We start from the raw sequence: 21,122 nt of genomic DNA on the forward strand, positions 1-21,122 counted from the left end.
TCCATTCCACCAGCCAGTGGTGCTTGTGTGAGGCGTCCAGTGTTGCCTGATGTTTGCTTAGCATGTCGTCAGTGCGCTCAGGTCCAGTCAAAAGGCCAGCACATGTGTGTCCTTTTCTTGGGGAGAGCCAGATTAGCTTCCAGGCGACCATAGCGGGGAAGCTAAACACTGCTTTCTGGGCACTGTGAGCATGAAAGCCAGAACTATAAGGCAGGTTAAGAAGCACAGGACGGTAATCCTGCAGATTTGCACTGCTGTTTCGTAAGATCCTTCAGGCATGGCACGTTTACTTCATTCATTCCTTTAAGACGGCCGCTGACTTTACCTAGCCGCATGTCATGTGATCGGGATGTCAGCCGGTGCTTCAAGGGATAGCTTCCCTGTTTCCCTGGTAACAGCCCCTAGACATACAATCCTAATACTGATTCCCTCCCCCAGAAATTTGTGTCACAAAAGTGAAAGGGTATAATGCTGTCTCTATGTGGGCTGGATATGTGCGGTGGCTCAGCGGACATGTGTTGTTCGCTTGTATGGCCTTTGTGCCTGTGTGAGGAACCCGCTTGCACCTGAGCACACAAATCGGAGAGAGTACATACCCTCCACACTCGGTACATAGTTACCCAATTAATGTGCAATGCATATAAATGCACATATTTGCCTGGCCTATCTTTGCAAGGGTTGGCTGCCGGGTGAGGAAGTCCACTGCTGAGGGAATGTCATTGGGATTCATGTGGACAGTGTACAGTCATGCTGGTGTTAGCCTTTCCTTCTAAACCTGCTTTAGTATGGACAGTGTACAGTCTTACTGTACTTTATTCAAATTGCAACAGCAATACACAGTGGAGCCCTAGGCAGCAAGTATAGCTGATGCTGTGCTCCATACATTATGCTGTGCTCCATACATTATAATACAACACTAAATGTACAGTCATGCCCCATGTTAGCAACTCCTTCTGAACCTTCTTTAACCAGGGAATTTTTCAGCAGCAGGCAGAGCCAAACACATGGTGCATATGTTTACTTAATGATGCCTGTGTTTTCTTGGGGGGTGTGCAGTCACACATGCATGGGCCTTTTGTTTGGTCCTCCCTTTGTGGAGGCAGAATAGACAGGTGCTGCAAGGCAGACGCTTGTTGAAAGAGGGAATTCAGCACCCAGAAATCAGCTGAAGTATTAAATGGAACATGTTAGGGACAACTGCTTGTCTCCTTTTTAAGGGGCAGGCCGTGTCAATCCATCAGTTAATTTGGAGTATTTAATTTAGAGGTGTCTAAACCAGATAACACAATTTAGGGTAACAAGGGTTTTCCATTAATCCAATCAATTTCAAACAGGGAGGGCACTAGAGTGTGCATACAAATGATATTTTTTGGGATAACTGAACACTACAGGTTTTTATTTGGTACATGTAGTGAAGGTGTTATCTTCTGTATTGAAACTGTTGAATGCCAAGGTCTTCTTTAAGTCATTTTGCACAACCTAGATGATACTGTTATTGAGCACATTGTGCTCTCTCTGTATAGACCAACAAAGCCACAGATAATGTCTTACAAAGATTCGAATTCCACTTCGTGCTGTTTGGTTTAACATGGTTTAAAATAGTGACTGCCAAGTCATTTTACTCGGCCTAGACGATACTATCATTGAGTACATTGTGCTCTTTATAGACCAACAAAGCCAAAAATAATGTCTAACAAAAGTTTGAATTCCACGTTGTATTGTTTTGTTTAACGTTGGTGGCGCCGCGGCCTTGTTTGAAGAGCACATCTCAGATCAGACTTTCAATGAATGAATGAATGATGTCACACTTTATTGCACATTTTTGCCACACTGGGCTAAGTACAGGTCACAACAAAATGTCTACAAAGTTGCTAAATACAAGGTATATTAGCTATAACAATGCCTTGAAGCATTCCAATATTGTCATGTTGGAATCCTTCCCAAGATAATTGATTCAGAGGGCAGACTTTCTTGTTATCATCAGCCTTGGCTGATACCAACGTTGTCTGCTAACTGTGAATCTGTCAGACACTGCAGAGTGACTGTTGTTCAGAGAGCATGTAGCAGTGCTCGCCCCTGCCCTCTCCTCTCATTTCCCATACGGCCGCTCCCTGGGAGTTTTGTCCCTTTGCCTCCCGTCCATTCAGCCCTGCGGAGGGGACTGAATACCTGCTGACAAAAGGCAGTCTGTGGTGGGGTATTTGATTATTGAAATGTAGTCTATGAATAGTGGAGGAAAGCTGGAATTGTGTGGCTTTGACTCCTGCTAAATCTTTCCTGGCTCCCTTCTGGTAATTAAGTTATTCCAGTATTGGCTGGCTGCACTCTATGTGGGACAGACCCACTGCTGAGGCCTTCACTCCCCCCACTAGCTCTACTGGCCTGTACAGAGGAGTAGATAGTGAGAACGCAGACAGTGTGGACAGATGTTTCAGACAAAGAAGTGGCCATTCTAAAGCAAGTATCCATTGCAAAAAGCTTCCTGGCAGAAACAATGGGGGAGTTGGGCTCTATTCAATGCAGAGGAGGAATGTACCTGTCTCATACACAAGTCATTTCATCACCTTAGATCCCCACAAGATAGTATCTAGAACAAACTCAGTATGCATGTCAAAGCTCTTGGCCACATAACACGGGCCTGGCTTGTCAGGCGAAGTATCGTTTGCACCCCAGAGCCAGCCCTCCTATTGTGCGCCATGTTGTTCTAAACCAGACGTTATCGGAACATGCAAACCTGAGAGCTGGGAAAGTGGCCACCGCTTCAGCCTCTCCAACATTGTTAGATGCTCCCAAGGAGAAAAACAAAGTTACTCCTTGTTCTTAATGTTGCTACTTTCACATCCTTTAAGATGCAGCTTGAGTAACGTGGAAGAGGTTTCAAAATACATCCTTAGCTCCTTGTTCTGAGTAACTTACTTACTAAGCCATCTGAATTGGGTACTTCTGATAGAAGGGCACGACCTGTTTATAGGTAATTGATCGCCTGCCAATTGAAGGTCGACATAAATCAGTTGGTGTCAGAGTTCTGAAATGTCCTCACATGTGTAGACATTGGCAGGCCACATCATAGTTTTGATAGGTCATAGAAATGCTTCAAAGACGTCTCTTCTCTGGTTAGCATCACTACAAACAGGGAACATTGTTCATCAACAACAACTTAGCAGGTTGTTGTCGTTCACTTGTGTATGATGGGACTTAGAATCTTTATCCTTATTGGATGAACAACTCCTTGGGGGCTATTGCATTTTAGAAGTTAGGGAGCGACAGCCAATAAAAAGAGAGGGAGAGGATCTACGGTTAATCCCGTCGGTTATTGATTCATGGTGATTCAAGGTCATAGGAATGACCATTGCAAGTCAGTATCCTTCAAGGTCATAGAAACAGTGATTGGAAGTCAGTCTTCCTATCCACCCAGCTGCTGTGTTCCCTGTAGCAGCTCATTATATGGTGGGTTAGATCCTTGTATTGAATAGTTCAGGGTACAGCTTGTATTGTCTGTGATCACTGTAGGGGAAAATTACTTTCCCCATTATCATATACTTCCTTATTGAACCCTTGGCACCATTGATTCACTCTGTGCCTTTCCTGTAAGGGTGCCAGTGGATTCGATGTAGGGACATGAAATTAACAATATTGGTTGGTTGTTGCATCATATCTGGTTCATTTCCAGCACTAATACAGTCAAAATTCTGCCAACAAACTTATAATCTCTATGTTTTCACTACTAGTATCTTCTTGATTTTTAGATATGCGTCCTTAGCTCCTGGTAATAAAAAGAACAGAGTAAATTACAGTTGAGATGGGGCATTAGCACTGAAATGTCAGAGTCATTAGAACAGGCAATAAAACACACTAGGGATTTAATGGATTGATACTTAGGTGTTTATGTTAGTTATGGCTGTGCAGTTAGTAGCGAATGTCAAATTTGTGCCCCATAACTGCAATTGCCAAATGTAGCACCTCTGTAGAGCTACTTCAAAACGTCGGGAACATTTGAAGGATTCCGTCCCGACAAGAAAGCCTATAATTACAGACTGGCACTCCCTGGAATGCAGGAAAAGGAAATTATTTATCTGTTCATCGTGCATGAGGAATCTAATTTGCTGCAACCCCAATCCTGATAATTAGACCTGGCTCCGGTTCACTTAGTTCTTCCCCAATCAAAGCTCAGGTGGTTAAAATTCTAGTCAGTCAAAATCTATACCCTAAGCTGGGCAATTGCTCAGGTGATTTCTACTGCAAGGTTGAAATACATGCTAGATTTATCATTGTATTTTAGCTGCATTCTGCCATGGCCATGCAGGGTTCTGTAATAGGTTTTGCGCAAAGTTACTGACCTGACCTAGTAAGGGCATATTGTGTGTATAGCATCTGAAAAAGCACATGGCATATACAGACATTTCTACCCTCCCACCTTCCTACTGTAAACACCATACCAGGTGTTGCCATCTTTATTCATGGGTCTCAGGAGGCAAGTTCCAACCCTCATTACAATGTCATTAGCAAGTGGCATTAAATTGATATAGAATTTTCATAACTGCAGCTTATTACATATCTCAGTGCACATATAGTCCTCATCAATAATCGACTTGGCACTGTCTAGATGGCTGATGGGCGTGGCCTGACACAATGATTCCGAGACACTCAGTAAAGTAAGGTACTGCTGAGGTGGATCCCTCGTCCTAGGTTAAGTGTTGTTGCTGTGTAAGGATATGTAAGAAAAGTTCATCAACTCCGGATGAATGACTTCAAAATGTCAAAGTTTGAAAATTTCTGTATGTACTAAGAGGTCAAAAGTATTATGATAAAAGACAGTCTTATGATAAATGATGTGAACTTATAGGGGTACGAAACTCCTTCACAGTCACTGATGAAAGATAGCAGACACTATCTGAAATGTCTAACTCTTCAGAGAATTTATCCAGTTGCTTGATTTATTTTGTATAAGTAATGTAGGGAATTGACTGAGCCATAGTGCAGACAGGTATATAATTAGTCCACTGAGATATGAAAGATGAGAGCACTCGTGTGAATCACAATGAAGTCATCATAAACTAGAGTTCCATGATCTCATACCTTCGCCAAATGATGTTAATCTTCATGACAGACAAAGTAAAGATTATTCCTCCTGATTATGCAAATAGGATCCTCATTTGCATGAATTATATCAGTTGATCATATTCTCCAACAAAAGACAGCCTTATCTTAACAAAGAAAACCATTCTACCATTTCCTCATAAATTATGCAAATGAGGTCCTTACTTGAATAAGTTATGTTTAATGATGTTCACCTTCACTTAACTTTCAAATACCCCAAGTATAAAATTCTAGGCAGTTACCATTATGGAATTTTTCTTATTAATTATGCAAATTAAGAGTTAATTTACATAATCAAAAACTTCCTGTGTTTCTCTCGTTCTCAATTACATATGTCACAAGCTTGAATAGTCCTATAATGTAATGCAGCTGATTTATAGAATTTCCTCATTAATTATGCAAATTACATCCAGATTTGCATAATTGTTGCATAATTATGTCAAGCGTCACTTAAGTTTCCTACATACCAAAAATCATGAAGATCCGTCCTCCAGTTCTTGAGTTATCCTCTTATGAATATTTTCAAAGAAATGGCCCTGCAGTTCCTGAGCAAACCGCTAGGGGGCCCAAACCTATGTCAGTTGTTCCCCAGCACAAGAGCTACCTACCATCCATATTTCGTGACCCTAGCATGTCTAGATCATGAGATATCAAAACCGGAAGTTCCGCTGCAGTACCACAACAAGCCGCTAGGGAGTCCAAAATCTAATCATTTTGAGGTCTCATCAAGACCTACCCACCTACCAAATATGAAGTCAATCCATTGAAGCCTTCCCAAGTTATCGTGTTTACAGACAGACAGACAGACAGACAGACAGACAGACACACACACGAACGCCTACGAAAACATAACCTTCTTGGCGAAGGTAAATATCACGTGAAATGGCCATCTCTGTCCTTTTGTAGCAGGCATGATAAATGGCTTGTCTGTGGTTATATGTGAGGTGGATGATGAAAATACTCATTTACAAGTCTGACATGAATATTGTGGAATCATAATGAAGTCACATTTGGTTGGACACAGGGGAATTGTCTCTGTGGTATGGTTGCCATGGCTACTGAATGCTAAATATGGTGAGGGAGATAAAAGTGAACTGTACGAACAAAGGCAAAAGTTCACCATTGTGACGAGCAGCTTTGATCTATACAGGGTACCAGTCTTCTCTTTAAAAGGGTTTTTATCACAGAATGACAATGAAATTTACTGGATGGAACAGTTGTATTTTATGTGTTACTGGTATCACTGGTTAAACTGTATAGTGCTAAGCATCTGTGGTTAACAAGGAACATTGGAGGCTGCAAGTTGAGCAATGGGCAAATCTTTTTTGACAAAATTTACATTTTTAATTAATAGCCTTCATATAAAAATTCTCCATGGTCAATCCCCTCATCTTCTCTCCTACATGATGTTCTATGATAAAAAGAAAAACCCTGAAAATTTGAATGTTTTTCCCAAGAAAGGCTCTGGTGATGGCATTTTAGAAGTGCTGTTCTTTATTTGCTGACCAAGTGCTGTTGTAATACTACTATAGCCTCCTTGCTTTGACTCAGTTTGAGGGCTGCCATTTTCCCTACATCGCGGAGAAGTGGCAGCCCGTGCAAATTCGGCAAGTTGAAAGGGTCATTAAAAACCACTTCATACCGATTGGCATGGGTGTGCGAAGTCCCCGTACCTGCACGTGTCCCTGGCTGCAACGTGACATCATCACGTCTCGCGGATACCGAGACAACAACGTGCTAACGGTCGCCAGGTCACTTCGCTGGAAAAACACAAAGAGAAAACCTTCCATCAGGGTCATTAGGTGTTGCATATATTTCTTGAAATGGTATTATGTTAAGAAAAAAAATGGTGGTTGATAGAGGAACCATATACACTTTTCTATAGCTAAAACAGGAATACACAGATTGCTCACTATTGACCAGAGCACATAGGTAGACCCCATCTGTACCAGGAGGCACCTCTGGCTCCAGATCCAATCCAAGAGGACAATATGCAACCCCTATCAGTAACATGCCAATAGGAGTCAGGGGGTTGAACCTCTGACCTTAGGGTACATGCAGAGTAGTAGCAATCAGAAAACTAAGGTACTAAATCAACCAAGTTAATAATGGAAACAGCAATATTAAAGCACAACTATGGAACCAGCTACATAGACTATCCATGTGAGGAGGAACGTATCATATTGAGAGCAGAAAGATGTGTCTGATCAGGACTTATATTGAACAGCATCTTCTATAACTGTTTGACCTGGAAAGCAGGTCTGACTAGGTGGGTGGCATCCCAGGACAGTTCACAAGCAGGCAGAGGAAAGTTCTGTACAAGGGGCTTTGTGATTACACACTGATGTGGCATTGTACTTACATGTGCAGAGTCCTGGGCTTGACATCGATTAGTCATGGCAGATGCACCACACTTCTACCAAGCCTTCCTGAAAGCTTGCTCTGATGGAAAACCATGTCTTATTCATTTGTTCTACACATAGAAAAGTGTAAATTGATCTGCTGCTGGTGCTTTCAGGAAGGGGGAGACTAAGGCCGACTTTAGACTGACGACGGTATACGATCGCACGACAATCGTTGTGGGCGACGGCTGGCTTTAGACACATGACCAGAAAGTGTGGCGAACACCCGGAGCGCAGGATGGCACGCCGCGCGCCAATTCAAAATGGCGAGAGAACCCCTTTTTCGGTATGCTGTAGCAGATTGTTTTTATTCTGCTTTTAACTCGTTGTCCTGTTGATGAGACGCCGAGTTTGTGCCCAGCAAAGAAGGGGTATGAGGCACATACTCCGGGTAATACTCCGGGTTTGAACCCAGCGTTCTGTGCTGCCGTCGGCCTGGCTATATTGGCCGGGAAATGTGGATCGGCGGGTCGGTTCGTAATGGAGAAGTAGCGATTGGTGGCAGGGGATTGTACTAGACACGTATGACGATATAAAGTCTTTGGTTTGACGACATTTAATGATACAGGCGATGTGCTTGGACATGAAATAACGCTTGCAGGCTTATTTGCATAAGGCCAATGACCTCCCACTTCCTTCGCCGGCGACGGTTCACTTTCGACGGTGGAAAATCCTCCTCGGACCCCCCGCTGAAGGATCGCACGATAGGGTCCGAGGTGGTAGTGACGACGATTCGAGGATTACCGTCGTGCGACTATTTTTATCGTGTTTAGACGGTGGTAAAATACCGTCGCCGGCAACATCTTGACGATGAACATTCGTACGACTATCGAACCGTCGTCAGTCTAAAGTGCCCCAAATTTCACAGAACATCAGGCTGAGGTGACCACATCTGCCCTAGAAGTGTTTCTATTTCTGCTGTGTTATATCCCCCCCCCTCACCTTTCAGAGTGCAAATGTAAGACTAAGAAAAATTCAAGGAATTAACACCTGGCTGTTTATGCAGGTCATTTTATCTTTTTGGTCTTTGGATTTCCTCTTGAAGTGTTGTTTTCTGTTATTGTGTCAACAGGCCTGATGAAAAGATATCACACAGGGATCGATAGTAGGTAGTGGATAAGAAATACTGTATGTCAGGCAACAAACACCACATACTACAGTAATCCAACATACATCCAATAGTCACCAATCATACCATGTCATACATTGTAGCTTGCAACAGTCATGCAGTATTTAAAAATGTTAAATCTGAAATACCACATTATATGTATTAATTTGCATGTTTATATGGACTTAATGTGAAGTTTGTCATTTATTTGTGCTCATCACTAAACTTCATTGCCATTGCATGCAACCGTCCCAGTTGTTTCTAGAGACTTTTGACTTCATTAGTGCTACAGACTTTTGAGAATTCCTTGTTTACATCAATAGTTAATCCTTCATCCCCACATCCAAGACAATTACTTCTCACTCTACAAACAAAGGCACAATAGGTACACCTGAAAGGTAAGCATCAGGTTTCAATCCCTTTAGTGCATCACAACTTGAAGAGGATTAATTCAGGCTCAGTAAGCAGATAATCTTCTTATCCCAGTGGATTAGGTGTGTGGAGGATTAGCAGCATCTATAGAAGCGTCAGAGATATTTTGAGATCCATGTCCGATGATGTCGGCATAGTTCAAAAACATACAGGATTGATTACAATGGATTGGACCAGGCTAGGATATCCCAACTCTTGCCTCTTGATGGAAAAGCATTTCTCCTTCCACTACTTCACTTGTACCAGTGGTAGAGATGAGGTGTATTATGACTTGAGCCCTGCTGGCTAACACTGTAACAGACCAGGTGCCTTTGAGTAAATAGACTCGGTGACAGGTAGACACAGGTGCGATACATTAAGTACAGGGTAAAGCTCTCTAAGCAGGCTATATGTTAGCTTTCTGTACTCCAAGCAGAAACAACATGCCACTTCATAAGGCAGATAACTTAGCTGCTGCTGATGTCCCACACAAAATTGTTGCTTGAAGTTGATTCCACATCAATTTTTACCATTAAGGTAAATGAAACAAATGTTCATGATGGGTTTTCAAATAATCTGATTTCAGCCTTTCAACATCCATAGAGGGAATTGTGTACCTTGAGTGTTTAATGTTTTGCCATTAGTTCAACAAAGTATACCACAAAGTTTTATGGTTTGTGCAGCTGTGGGTATTCAGTCAATAGAGTGTTGAACATTTAGTTACATGTTACTTGGTTTTGAGATTGGCTAGCTAATGTGGTAATAGGTAGTCATTTCAGGAACATCCATGACTGTCACATAACACACAAGACCCATTCCCGGTACAATATGCATGAGGAACTGACCTATTCCAAGATTTACTGACATTTTTTGTATATTGTACAATAGCAGGATATTGGTTGGCTATAAATTTGCAAGTTTTATGGTAAATCCAGTACAGGGAACCTATTGTGCCGGTAGCAGCGCAGTGAGCACGTTTTAGACTTTGGAACTTCAGCAGAGTGATTTGTGTTGGTACGTGACCTTTTTTATAGGGTGGATTGTATATACAGAGTGTAATAACTGGTAACAACAGCCAGTACATGATTGTGCAAAGCATTAGCCACTGTGGTAAGGAAATCAGCAACTCTAAATTTACAGTCATCAAACCACTTGATGATCACCAAGGAACGTCACAAACTGACCTCTACTCTGCTACTTCCACATTTATAGTAACTTTTATTCTATTTATAATCATTGAATTTTCAGACAACTGCCTGTTTAACTCTGGAATTATTTGTCAAGGTGGCCCAGAACTGAAATGGAATTTACCTGACCTGAGAGGCCTTTGAAGTTGACAAGGAATTCTGTGCATGGATAGTTCTGCTGTGACTCAAACACAAATGTTACCTGATAGGACATAAATAGGATGTTTTGTAAACAACATACAGTGACTTTCGTCCAGCAAAACAGAGACATTATGACAGGGTTGGCTGCAAAGAGCTTTGATCATCATCAGTTTTCATTCATCCTGCCGCTCGTTAGAATTATAACTGGTAATTAAAGCGATGATGTGGTTCCTTGCCTTGGGAGTTAATTAGTGGTTTTAAATGTTAAAGCTGACGAGGACATTCCAGAGTCAGCAGTAAAATTTGTAATTAACGTCTTGGTTTTGGTATATCAAAGTGTAGCTGAAGGTGCATTAGTGCTAGTGCGGAGTTCACCAATGTGTGAGGGGGTGGTGTTGGTGACAGGAACAACCAGGCCAAGGATAACCTGTAATGCCTTCTGCAGATGTGAAGAGAAGAGACACCTGCAATAGTACTGCTGAAGGATTCAGGTCTTGTACCAACTGCCACATGTCAGACAATCAAGTATTCCAATCAAGATGACAAATGATGATTAGGTCCCTCATATTGTGTGTGATGGAAAAGCTATTGAGTTAGGCATGCCCAGTTTAATAATAGGGTAGTGGATACATTTCACCCCATGACCATGTATCATGTTTGTCACTGTAGCCACAGCAACTCTTCCATCCCCTTATTTTCCCTTCACTTCTTCAGATCCGAAGTTGGCCCAAACCTGTTGTGTAACAGTGTTTGATAAACATGTAGCACAGTAACACTCTAACAGCCTAGCCCTGCTGTGGTGTAGGACACATAAACCAGACTGACAGGGGCAGCTGTGTTGTCCCTAATATCATATGTCAGCTCCTGAGCCCCTGCTACTGGTCTCACATGTACTCCTATCTGCCCACCATTTTACCACTAAAAGGTCTGCCCAATGAAACTCCACCCTTCATTCTGCCCAGGATCACTCTCAGGCCAGGGGAGATGATGTATAATAAAGGCATCTAAAGCATGTGGGTTTATCAGAAGCTTGGACGGTGCATACCTTACAGCTCAGATCACTCACCTGTCATTTAGCCCCACCTGGGGCCATGATGACTATAATCACTGTAATGAGGCAATAAGGAATTAATTATGTTCATTACCTGTAAAGGCAAGGCTCTGCAGGAGTTGTGTGGCAGCCAGTGATTGCAGAGGGAGGGTTGTTGCCCTGGAGAAAGTTGGTTGCGACGGAAAGTTTACAAGTAGCCAGCGTGTGAAACACTGCATCGTGATGACCCAGCTGAGGCACAACAGCACACGCACAATAGAGGAGAATCATCACTGCAGCGCACACACAATAGAGCGGAATTATAAGCTTGTCCAACCTGGCGACAGTATCTTGTTTCTGTAAGATCGCTGTGTATTGAGACAAAGTCCATAATGGCTGGCTGTGAGAAGAGTGTCTTCGGCCACAGGAACATACAAAGGATGAAAAGCCTTAATGACAGGAACATGATGATGTCAAAAAGCTACAGGATAACATGTAAGCAATGAAGTTGTCTGATGTTCATTCAAGAGTCAAATTTGACATGGTTATATCAGCTGCCGCAAAAAGCCAATTTGTCTGGGAATTTAAGCCCTAAAAGATGAATCATAACCCATATAGCTTCTGGGATTTCAAAGCTTCAGCCACAATTGTATTTAACTACAATAATGACAAGCTCAGTATGTAACAACGTCACAACGTAGGCAATGTTGTATCTGATACAACAAAAGATGAAAAGGAAACAATATGTACCTCTATTCGTTATGTCACACTGTATAATGATATCTTTTATTTTCTCTCCATATATCCAGCTGACTGCTACCCACCCCTGTGACAGGGACCCCCAGCAGTATAATCTAATATTGGATACCGCTACTATATATCTCATGGAATGGTGTAAAAGTAAATCTCACATGCTGGGATCTCCAAACAGGGTCAGCTATTTAAGGCATCGGGAAGACGTTTGCACTTCTTAGGAAAGAGAGTTCCAGGCGAGTCCTGATAGTGCTTTTGCACCACGTAGCATGAAATATGTGAAGAGGCTTCGGAAGTGGCATTATACGGCAATATAACACAAGGGAGGAGACATAATAAACATGCTGAAGGACCAGTTGTCCTAATGTTTTGTGTGACAGGCATGTACAAGGAGTAGGCAGTCAGTGGAAGGGTATTCTACAGCACTTTCATAGTGTGACCTGCTACAACACCTAACCGGCATTGATTATGTTGCTGGAACAAAGAATTGTTGGAATCAAAACACGTTGTCTTGAAAATCAGTTATGTTAGACAAGTGGGGACTGTTTTGATCATCAATACTTTGCCCTCATACCTGAGGAGACTTCAGGAAGTGAGGAGGAGGGAGGCATGTTTTACCACACAAGTCTGTCCCATGGATGCATTCCTAACACTCCACCTGTGAACCTAACCATACAAACATGCTGATGACATCCCACTACACATACCAACAATCAAAACAGTTTCCTAGATTTCTGCCTTCTTTCAGCTGCTGGGGTAACCTGGACACGACTCACAGATATAGCTGAGAAGGTGTGCTGGAGAATGATTGAGTTTAACACCGATTTTTGGCCAGTGCACTACAATGTAAGGTTAGATGGGGGCAGAGATGTGCCTGTTCTGGTGGTTGGCACCCAGGCATGTGTGTTGTGGCCACAGGCACCAACTTCTCCTCTCATCCATACAAGTGTCACCCAGGTCTTATCTGGTCACAGTTATTATTTCCTGTGGGCCAGAAGTGGCCAAATTCCAACCCAGGAAAACAGGAGTGGCAAATTGCATCAAAACAGTCCACAAGATGGGGGAAGCCTGAACAAATCCAGGCAAACAGTTTGCACATGGGAGCTTCCCTTATCTACAAAGTTTCCCTATAGGATATCTGGACTTGTCTATCACAGACAGAGGATAATTATATCCATTCCTCTGAGGTCTCTGAGGAGGAAGTAGGAGGTGTCTGTTTGTAAGGAGGATGACCCAACTGGGACTACTTAAATTTTAACCACCTTTATACTTGTCCCAGGGGGATTCTTAACTAGGAGCTTTTCAAGAACATTCTCCTCCACAGAAATAAAGGCTTCTAGTCTTTTGCAACGTTTCTGCATCATTCATGGTTCTCCTTGTCATCTTTCAAGTTCAGTGTGCAGTATGAGAGTGCATATTATTGCTCTTAATTTTAGTGAATGCTCAGTAAGACAATACCAGGGCATTTCAACGACAACTCCAGAGCAGCAGTTCATTAGGACATGCAATAAAAACTGATGTTGTCTCCTGGTACAGATGACTGATGACTGCTTTTCATACTTGCTAATCTCCAGGCAGAGGTTGATTAGGAAGATTGTGAACTTCAACTTCAGTTGGCCCAATCAATGGTGGCCCAATGGATATGTCTTCCTGGTTGGTGATGACTTTACCACAATAATTCACATGTAGATTTAATGTACAGAAAGTCCTGTTTGTGACCGCTCATGATGCCACAGGAATACACTTGACATCCATCATTTCAACACATCACCCCCATGTGGGGTCCAACACTCTGACATCTAGATGACAAGTTGTAGGTCTTATTTATAAATAAACTCCAAATTCCTCTTCTTATTTTAGCTGCCCAAACTTCCCAATCACCATGCTTACCTGAAATCCTATCTATGCTCCATCCTGATCCAGACTACCTCCACAGATCCTATTTGCAGGTGAAGGCATCAATTTGGACCCACCATCTGATACCAGCTTATGTTTGTTTAAACATTGGGAACATTTGTGGAAACAAGTTGTCAGCAGTGGCACTCTCTGCCAGTTCCACTAGGAGGAAGGCTTACATGTACGGAGTACTTACAGCTCATACAGTTTAGACTTCTATACTAGTATGTCGTGAGGTTATCATAGTTCAATTAGTTGGTTATCAGGTTTCATTAAATTTTAGCAATATTTCTTTCAACTCAAGTGATGGTTTTTACTTCTGGGTATGGAAGTATTGTTTTAGGTGCCTGAGCTATGGGTTTGCATATCTGTAGAGTAGGTTGACAGCACGTGGGTGGGGGAGATAGTCACAAAGAGGTCAGAGGTTTCAGAATCTGGGCTGGAGCCAGCATGAATTAGTGATGGACCTGGGGGAATTCAGGAAGCTGAGGATGTCCTGGATGTCTGACATCTCCAATGTCTTTTTTTTTTCAAGTGATAATTCTTCATAGTAATTCTGTTTGAGTCATGTTCCTTGAAAGGAAGGGGCAAGATTCTCCCCCCCCCCTTGAGGTTGTGAATGGACCATTCCTTTGACTGTGTAGGTTGAAACTGTGCAGATGGGGAGGCGGGTGTTAATCGGGGAATGTGAACCTGTGGTTATCAGATTTAGGGCAGGATTTGGCTTCAGGTCTGATTAAACTGTCCTGGAAACATTGCAGCTTTTCTTTCTCCAATGGACTCTCAATAACCTTGGCAACTCATATGTGACTCCCTCAGTGAATCAAGGCTGGCCGACTTTACTTTCTTTACACTTTAAATTTACTGTTAAACAAAAAAATGTTTTATCTTGAAGTGATTAGTCTGTAGGTAGCATAATTGGTTTACTAATGAAAGCTTATTGTGATAAGTACACAACATCACTAAAACATAAACAATATCCCAGCTTGACATATGGAAGATTTCCAGATCAGAAGATTTACTTGGGAAAGCTGAAAGTTACCAACCCTGGCAGTCCTCAAGGTTGCCAATTAATGGATTACAGGCAGACTAATATGTTTGACATCAGTCTTATGTGCATTTAGGTCATACTTTCGACATGAAACACCATTTCCCCTGACCAAACTGCTTCTTGGTTGTACAATGTACATGCTTTTGCCTGATTGTATCTGGGCAGGAGGGCTCATCAGAAGCTAGACTGCAATAACAATATTGTGTTATAATTGATTTAAATCAGATTAATTCTCTTTCTTGTGTACCTGTGTCACAATGGGTTAAAATAAAGATTGAATGCCAATCTTTGAATGACAAGGTCGAAAGAAAACAAGTTTTTGAGTTGCTCAGCATGGTAATGCTCTGTGGATGATTGGTATTGGCTGCTCGTCTTTTTTCAAAATTAAGACTGGACTAACTGAGACGCCTTGTTTACAGATAATGACAAGGAAAGAAAAGAACAATGATTGAATGATTGGGATATAATAGAATAACGGTAATCCAATCAATAAGTCTTTAGACCATAAAAGGCCATCTACACATGTATGTAATAGCTATCAAAATGAACTGGCCATGCAATGGTAAAACTGAATGAAATCCATTCATGTCAGAAGTTAATACCTGAAAGAGAAGGCGATTTTTGTATAGAAAAAAGCTACTAACAAGAGTCCGTAGGACACAGACCTCCATGAAGTAAGAATTGTGGTTGTGGTTGTAGTATTTATGCCTTGATTTCAGTGCTGTTGCAGCAGGAAGAAGACATGAACATTTGCTATTCTTCCCACATGATATCTCTTCCACCTCGTGAGAAAGTGAAGCACTACTCGTTGTTACCTTTATTATCCCAGCATGGCCAGAACCTTTTCTGACCAAAATTACCCTGGAAAATTCCTCCACACTGGGCTGACTGCAGAAATAGCACCTCTCCACCATAGCAGAGGATTACACCTGACAACATGTGACATGTTCCCATGGACGATGAAAAGCGGGAGTGGGACAGTTGTTCCGTTCTGGAACACGGGCACTGGGAGGTAGAAAAAAGACTTAAGTAACTTAATTTGGGGTCAGCGACCCCCTTTGTTGGCAGGTGCTATCTGCAGATATTGGGTCTCCCCAAGCTTGTTACCTTCTCACTGAAGGATGAAGTGGTGGGGGCCTGGTCGTAATTTCCACCAGATCAATATAATGAACCAAGCAAGGAGAGCTGGGAGTCTTCCCCCCAGGTTAATTAGTAGAGTATTAGATTGTTGGCAGCACCAATGCAGTACAGATGACTAGCTAATGGACAGTATTGGCATATCCAGTCTATATGGCATTTCCAATTCATGTTTTTATCTGTCTACAATTTGTTCAAAGCTTTGTTCAAACAGTTTTGAATCAGATGATACTCAGAGATATAAAAGTGTGTAGTCCCTCTGACAGAGCTGCTGGCAGGACTCGTTGTCCTTGTTGCAGTGTTTGGCTTTACTGAAGTGATAAACACTGCTGTCAGCCTGGGTGCCTTCCAAAGGCAGAGTCAACACCAATGCTTAGATAGGATCCATTGATAGAAAACTCTTACAATGGATGAACTGAACTGGAAAAGATGGTTGTAGACTATTGTCAGTCTCTGAACTGTTCATCCAAATTATTGTGATTCTGTCAAGCAATATGTAGTTATCTAACAATCCTGTTCACACACTCCAAAAATGCTTTTGAAACTTTTTAACCAGATCATTCATAGCGTCATACTAATATGTAATGGAACTCAAACATGAGATGTTATGTCAAACTTGGCAAACTAGGAACACGGGTTTGGCCATATCATTCTTTTAAGTTCTATCCAATTCGTTAGAAATACCAGAGCAGAATGTGGAATGCTTTCGTCTTGAAAGTAGGTCTCCTACCTCCCATTTATCGGATTAGAAGGACTTCTATCAATACAGCAGAGAGCAGATTCATGTTTAAAGCCTGGGCGACAGATGGCAGCTCAATTTTTCCATTACTGGAATGGGGAACTTCATATCCTCTCGAAGGGACTTCAGTGGAAAATCACATTGGAGAAAATTACTTTCAGGCACTCAGAGAAAAACAGTGGTGGCGTAATTTCTGGGAGAAAGCATTTCAAAGGGAACAACTTTGTCTCAAAGGCTTACAGGAAAGTGTTCGTTTAGCTAAGGGCTATTAATGGAATTGGAGGGAAAGGTACTTCTAAAGTGACATCTGTTTATATTACTGTAATTTAGGTACACTGAGGGAACAATTTAGATAAAGTGCTATTCTGAAACTGCTGCCACACCTTTGTTTTGTCTTCTTCAATGTACAGATATCCTCATAAAATGTATCGCTTGCTTCTGGTCTTCACCGACAGATGGTTGGGAGCTTAAGATCCATCCAGGTAAACTGGAGTGCACCAGTTAAGACCGTTACCCTGCCTAAAACTGTTCTAGGCATCATGAATCAAAGGCTTACCCAAAAAAGCATAGACTGACTTTGAACTTGAGGATAGAAGGAGGAGCATTATACACAGAAGAGTGCACTAGAGAAGGATAATCATTTATATCAGCAGATTCAGATTGTATGTGCTGTATGTGTAGTGTATGTGCTTTTGAACTTTATTCACATCTCATGTCCTATTTCCTGATACAATCTGGAGAAACCACAAGTGTTCTCCCAGTTGTGCTTACAGAGGAAATGCTGAAGGGAGGAAACCTGTGAGCAAGAGAAGATGACAAGGGTGGATTAAAGGAATAGGAAGGGTGGATAAAAGCAGAGCAGTGTTTGGCAAACCTGGTCCAGTTTGTAATCACTTGTTTGGGGGATTCCTGACTGCTGCGGGGAAGAGTGGCAAATATTTGCAGACAAGCTGTGGGTTCATCTTGGGTGCAGATCAGCGCTGGAGAGGGGTGTGATGATTGGCACGCCTTGGGGTCAGGGCAGGGCGAGGAAGTGGTCGGCTGGTGCAGCCAATTACACTTGATTGTCTGCCAGGGGCTTTCTAGGAACTTCAACAAATCTCCTCTGGGGAGGAGGAATAGTCAGGACTAATCCAACTGACATACAGTACTGGATAATGAGTCACAAGTCTTTCCAGTCTAAGTTTAGTTTCTAAAGTTGTAAAGCCATTTGACTGACAGCCTAACAGTACAACACTTGGACCTTTTGTGATACTTGTACATTTGAGTGGCCTGCGCCAGTGGTCCTTCATCTTCTCAGCATGCATTCTGCGCCATTCCTGGCAATCTTGCGTCATTTCTTCCAGTTATTCTTGAGTAATGTTGTTTCTTTATATTGCATCAGGGTAGATTGTTATAAATTGTAAATGTTTGTGAAAATTTTGTAGTAACTTTCTTCCACTGATCTGATTAGAAGCAATTAAGGAAAGATAGCCTTTGTGGGCTGTTGACGTTGCAAGACACAGGTCTCTCCCACACCTCAGGGGTTTCTAACTGTCCAGAAACTATACATCTTTTCCTTGGCTGATGAAGGGATACATAAACTCCTTTAACTGCTTGAATAGTTCTACTAATAATTAGTAATTGTGCTATACTTCCATCCCACCATGGGATCTTGTGCACAATAGACCACCTGTGTATCGGAAGTCAATATAGAAGTCTATTTACCACATTACACCCATTATCCACTGGGAAAATGAGTGCTGTAGAAGTCCATAAACCACCAATTATCACAGTCAGGCAACTATCATGAGTAAAGTTATGTCTGTGCTCAGTGTGGGAGGATTAGCCATGTTTGAAGCCAGTGGTGCCAGCTATGGTACACTAGAGGTCTGTGTTTGTGCCAAAATGTTTGGTTGTGGTTTTACATTGTGTGTTCAGCTATGAAAAACTGTAGTCTTTGTCATACCAACTTATGGATGTAAGTAGTATGCAAAACTAGGAGCCATGGAATCCTTAACATTTAATTGGAAGTTTGGCACCCTCCTGATATCCTGTCTACAGTAGGATTATCCAGGCACAGAGGGCTCTCCTAGTCTCATTACCATAGAGTCTGAAAAAGCCTGTATACACCTGTAGTCTTTGATCGCATTTATATTATACACTGAAGTTGAAACATATAAGACTTAGAAAAGACTCAGCAGTCACTCTTCTAGCTACAGCAAACTTTACTCTCCATTGGGAATATACAAAATTTGGATTTGATATCAAATTATTAATTCATACTCCCTTCCAAGACTTCTGGAATATGGATGTACAGTAAGACGAAAGTTGTAGGCACATTGTGACATCTCCAACATCCAAACTCCACAGACTCATTGCTGATATCGTTTACTGCAAAATGTTTTCCCAGTGTTCACTCAGATTTGTTAGCCTAATGTTTCAGGAAGGCAGAGGTGACCCCATAGCAAACCTCTACAGACAGGCTACAGGTGATTATACCTCTTGAGCACAGGTTCATCCAGATGTTACCATGTCTCGGACAGCACAAAACTCACAGACAGGAGTCCCAAGCACCCTCCTGGCTATTGATCTGGTGCTTGTGCAGGTCTAATGGGATGTGTGCTTTGGCAGCAGCTCTCCAAATCCCTGTCAGGATGCCCTTCCTTTTCTTCTCAGGCGCTGGATTTGTTTGACTTTCCTCCTCAAAGACATCCTTATCTTTCGGTCCAGACGAAAGCTTTTTGCCCGTGTCAACCTGGCCTCCACCCTGGCCTCCTTACTGCCACGAAGCACAGCCGCAAACGGCAGAAAGAACCACAGTTGCCTCCTGGGTTATTTGCATGGCAGGCAGGATTATGTATTTATGGCGCCACGTGAAGTGGCCGGCAAACATTTGCCCTGCTCATAACAGTCCCTAACAATGACTATTAAGGAGCTGAAGAAGATGTGTCTACGTAACTACCCCAACTGCTACTTTGTTCTCCTCAGGTATTCCCGCTAGGTGCGAGCCAGTTGGTACACCTGTATTCTCCACCTTATCATTTCGGCATCAGATCGGAGACGGGGTCTGTGTCCAGACATGTCTAATGTCTGGACGAATTTGACAGTGATTAGAGCACAAATGTGCCTTAATGTCATTGATTACTAATTGGGTGTGAGTATTGTCCTCCCGGTACACCCACTTATCTCTCCGAAGAGGATCTTGAAATGAAGGCAGCAAACAATGTGTCATAGAAGAAGGAGAAAGTTTCCTTTTGTTTTCGGATAAGGTCAGCACTTTTGGGGAATTCAGCCACCAACACTGGAAACAAACAATACTTTTCCACTGCTAAGTAGCCACAAACAAGTGCTAAACATTCGAGTCAATGGTGCAGTTCCACAAACTGTTGATGGAAAATATTGTCAGGACGTCAGCAAGAGGTAAGCTGGAGTCTGGGTCCAGACTTGCGCTGTAGATACAGAGACCTGTTGATAGGTTTTGTGTTTGGTTTGGTCTGAAAGTCGCCAGTGTCGGCAAACTTTGTAAACCCAGTCGCTCACGACCAGCGCCACTCTGGGAGTCTCCATGGTGTGGCTATTGATCGAGACATTTGTAGGAACAGTGCGAGAGGACAGACTGGAGTCTCAGGTTGAGTCAGAGTGTTTGATTTGGTCTGAAGCCTCCCAGTGTTAGAGAAGTTTGCCAACTGTGGACCTACGCCCTTCAGTTTGACCTGTACTTTCCATCACTGTTTCTGTATTTAAATTCCTATTCAGTGCCAGTTGGGCACTAAACATGCCAACCCTTTGCTTAATCGGCACACCCAAACATAAATTGTTCTAATGGTTGATCAAGGAGCCCTCCCTGCTGACGGTTAGAACCAGCTATAGACAAACCAATGCCACAGGTCCAGGGTTCAATCTCCATTTGTCTGCTCCTTTGGTAAAGTCCCAAACGCTGTTTTGTATACAGCAGCAGACTTAGAGTCTTCTCACCAAACCTGACTCCCAAACCAGAATCTTTGACATTTTGAGCAAGGTCATTAACATACATAGCAAACAATGTAGGAGATAGTACGTCCCCTTGCTTTACTCCGAAAGGAGTGGGGAACCAGTGTGTACGGTAGTCATTCACCTCTACACAGGCTATTGGGGATTTATACAGAGATAATATATTTTCGAAAAATTTACCTATCAACGCCCATTTGG

The 21,122-nt window shown here is 42.4% G+C and overlaps 2 protein-coding genes across 3 annotated transcripts in view; one reads left to right on the top strand and one right to left on the bottom strand.

Moving 5' to 3' along the window:
• The window catches only part of LOC109478478 (slit homolog 2 protein-like), a 76,998-nt gene that overhangs the window by 4,275 nt on the left and 51,601 nt on the right, over positions 1 to 21,122 (top strand).
• Positions 4,043 to 21,122, bottom strand: part of LOC109478481 (zinc finger CCHC domain-containing protein 4-like) — an 81,023-nt gene continuing 63,943 nt past the window's right edge. Inside the window, exons 14-15 of one of the 2 annotated variants that reach the window (XR_002140730.1) lie at positions 6,740 to 6,857; positions 4,043 to 4,700 (exon numbers count right to left, since the gene is read on the bottom strand). Coding sequence is in view for 1 of the 2 variants with exons in the window: in XM_019780037.1 (XP_019635596.1) it covers positions 6,850 to 6,857 (8 nt within the window). In the remaining variant the exon portion in view is untranslated. Of the gene's footprint in view, positions 4,701 to 6,652; positions 6,858 to 21,122 lie in introns of those variants that run through there. The other variant, XM_019780037.1, reaches the window with a different exon arrangement.

The sequence above is a fragment of the Branchiostoma belcheri genome, unplaced genomic scaffold, assembly GCF_001625305.1.
Source record: "Branchiostoma belcheri isolate BF01 breed outbred unplaced genomic scaffold, Haploidv18h27 scaffold44, whole genome shotgun sequence".
Lineage (NCBI taxonomy): Eukaryota > Metazoa > Chordata > Leptocardii > Amphioxiformes > Branchiostomatidae > Branchiostoma > Branchiostoma belcheri.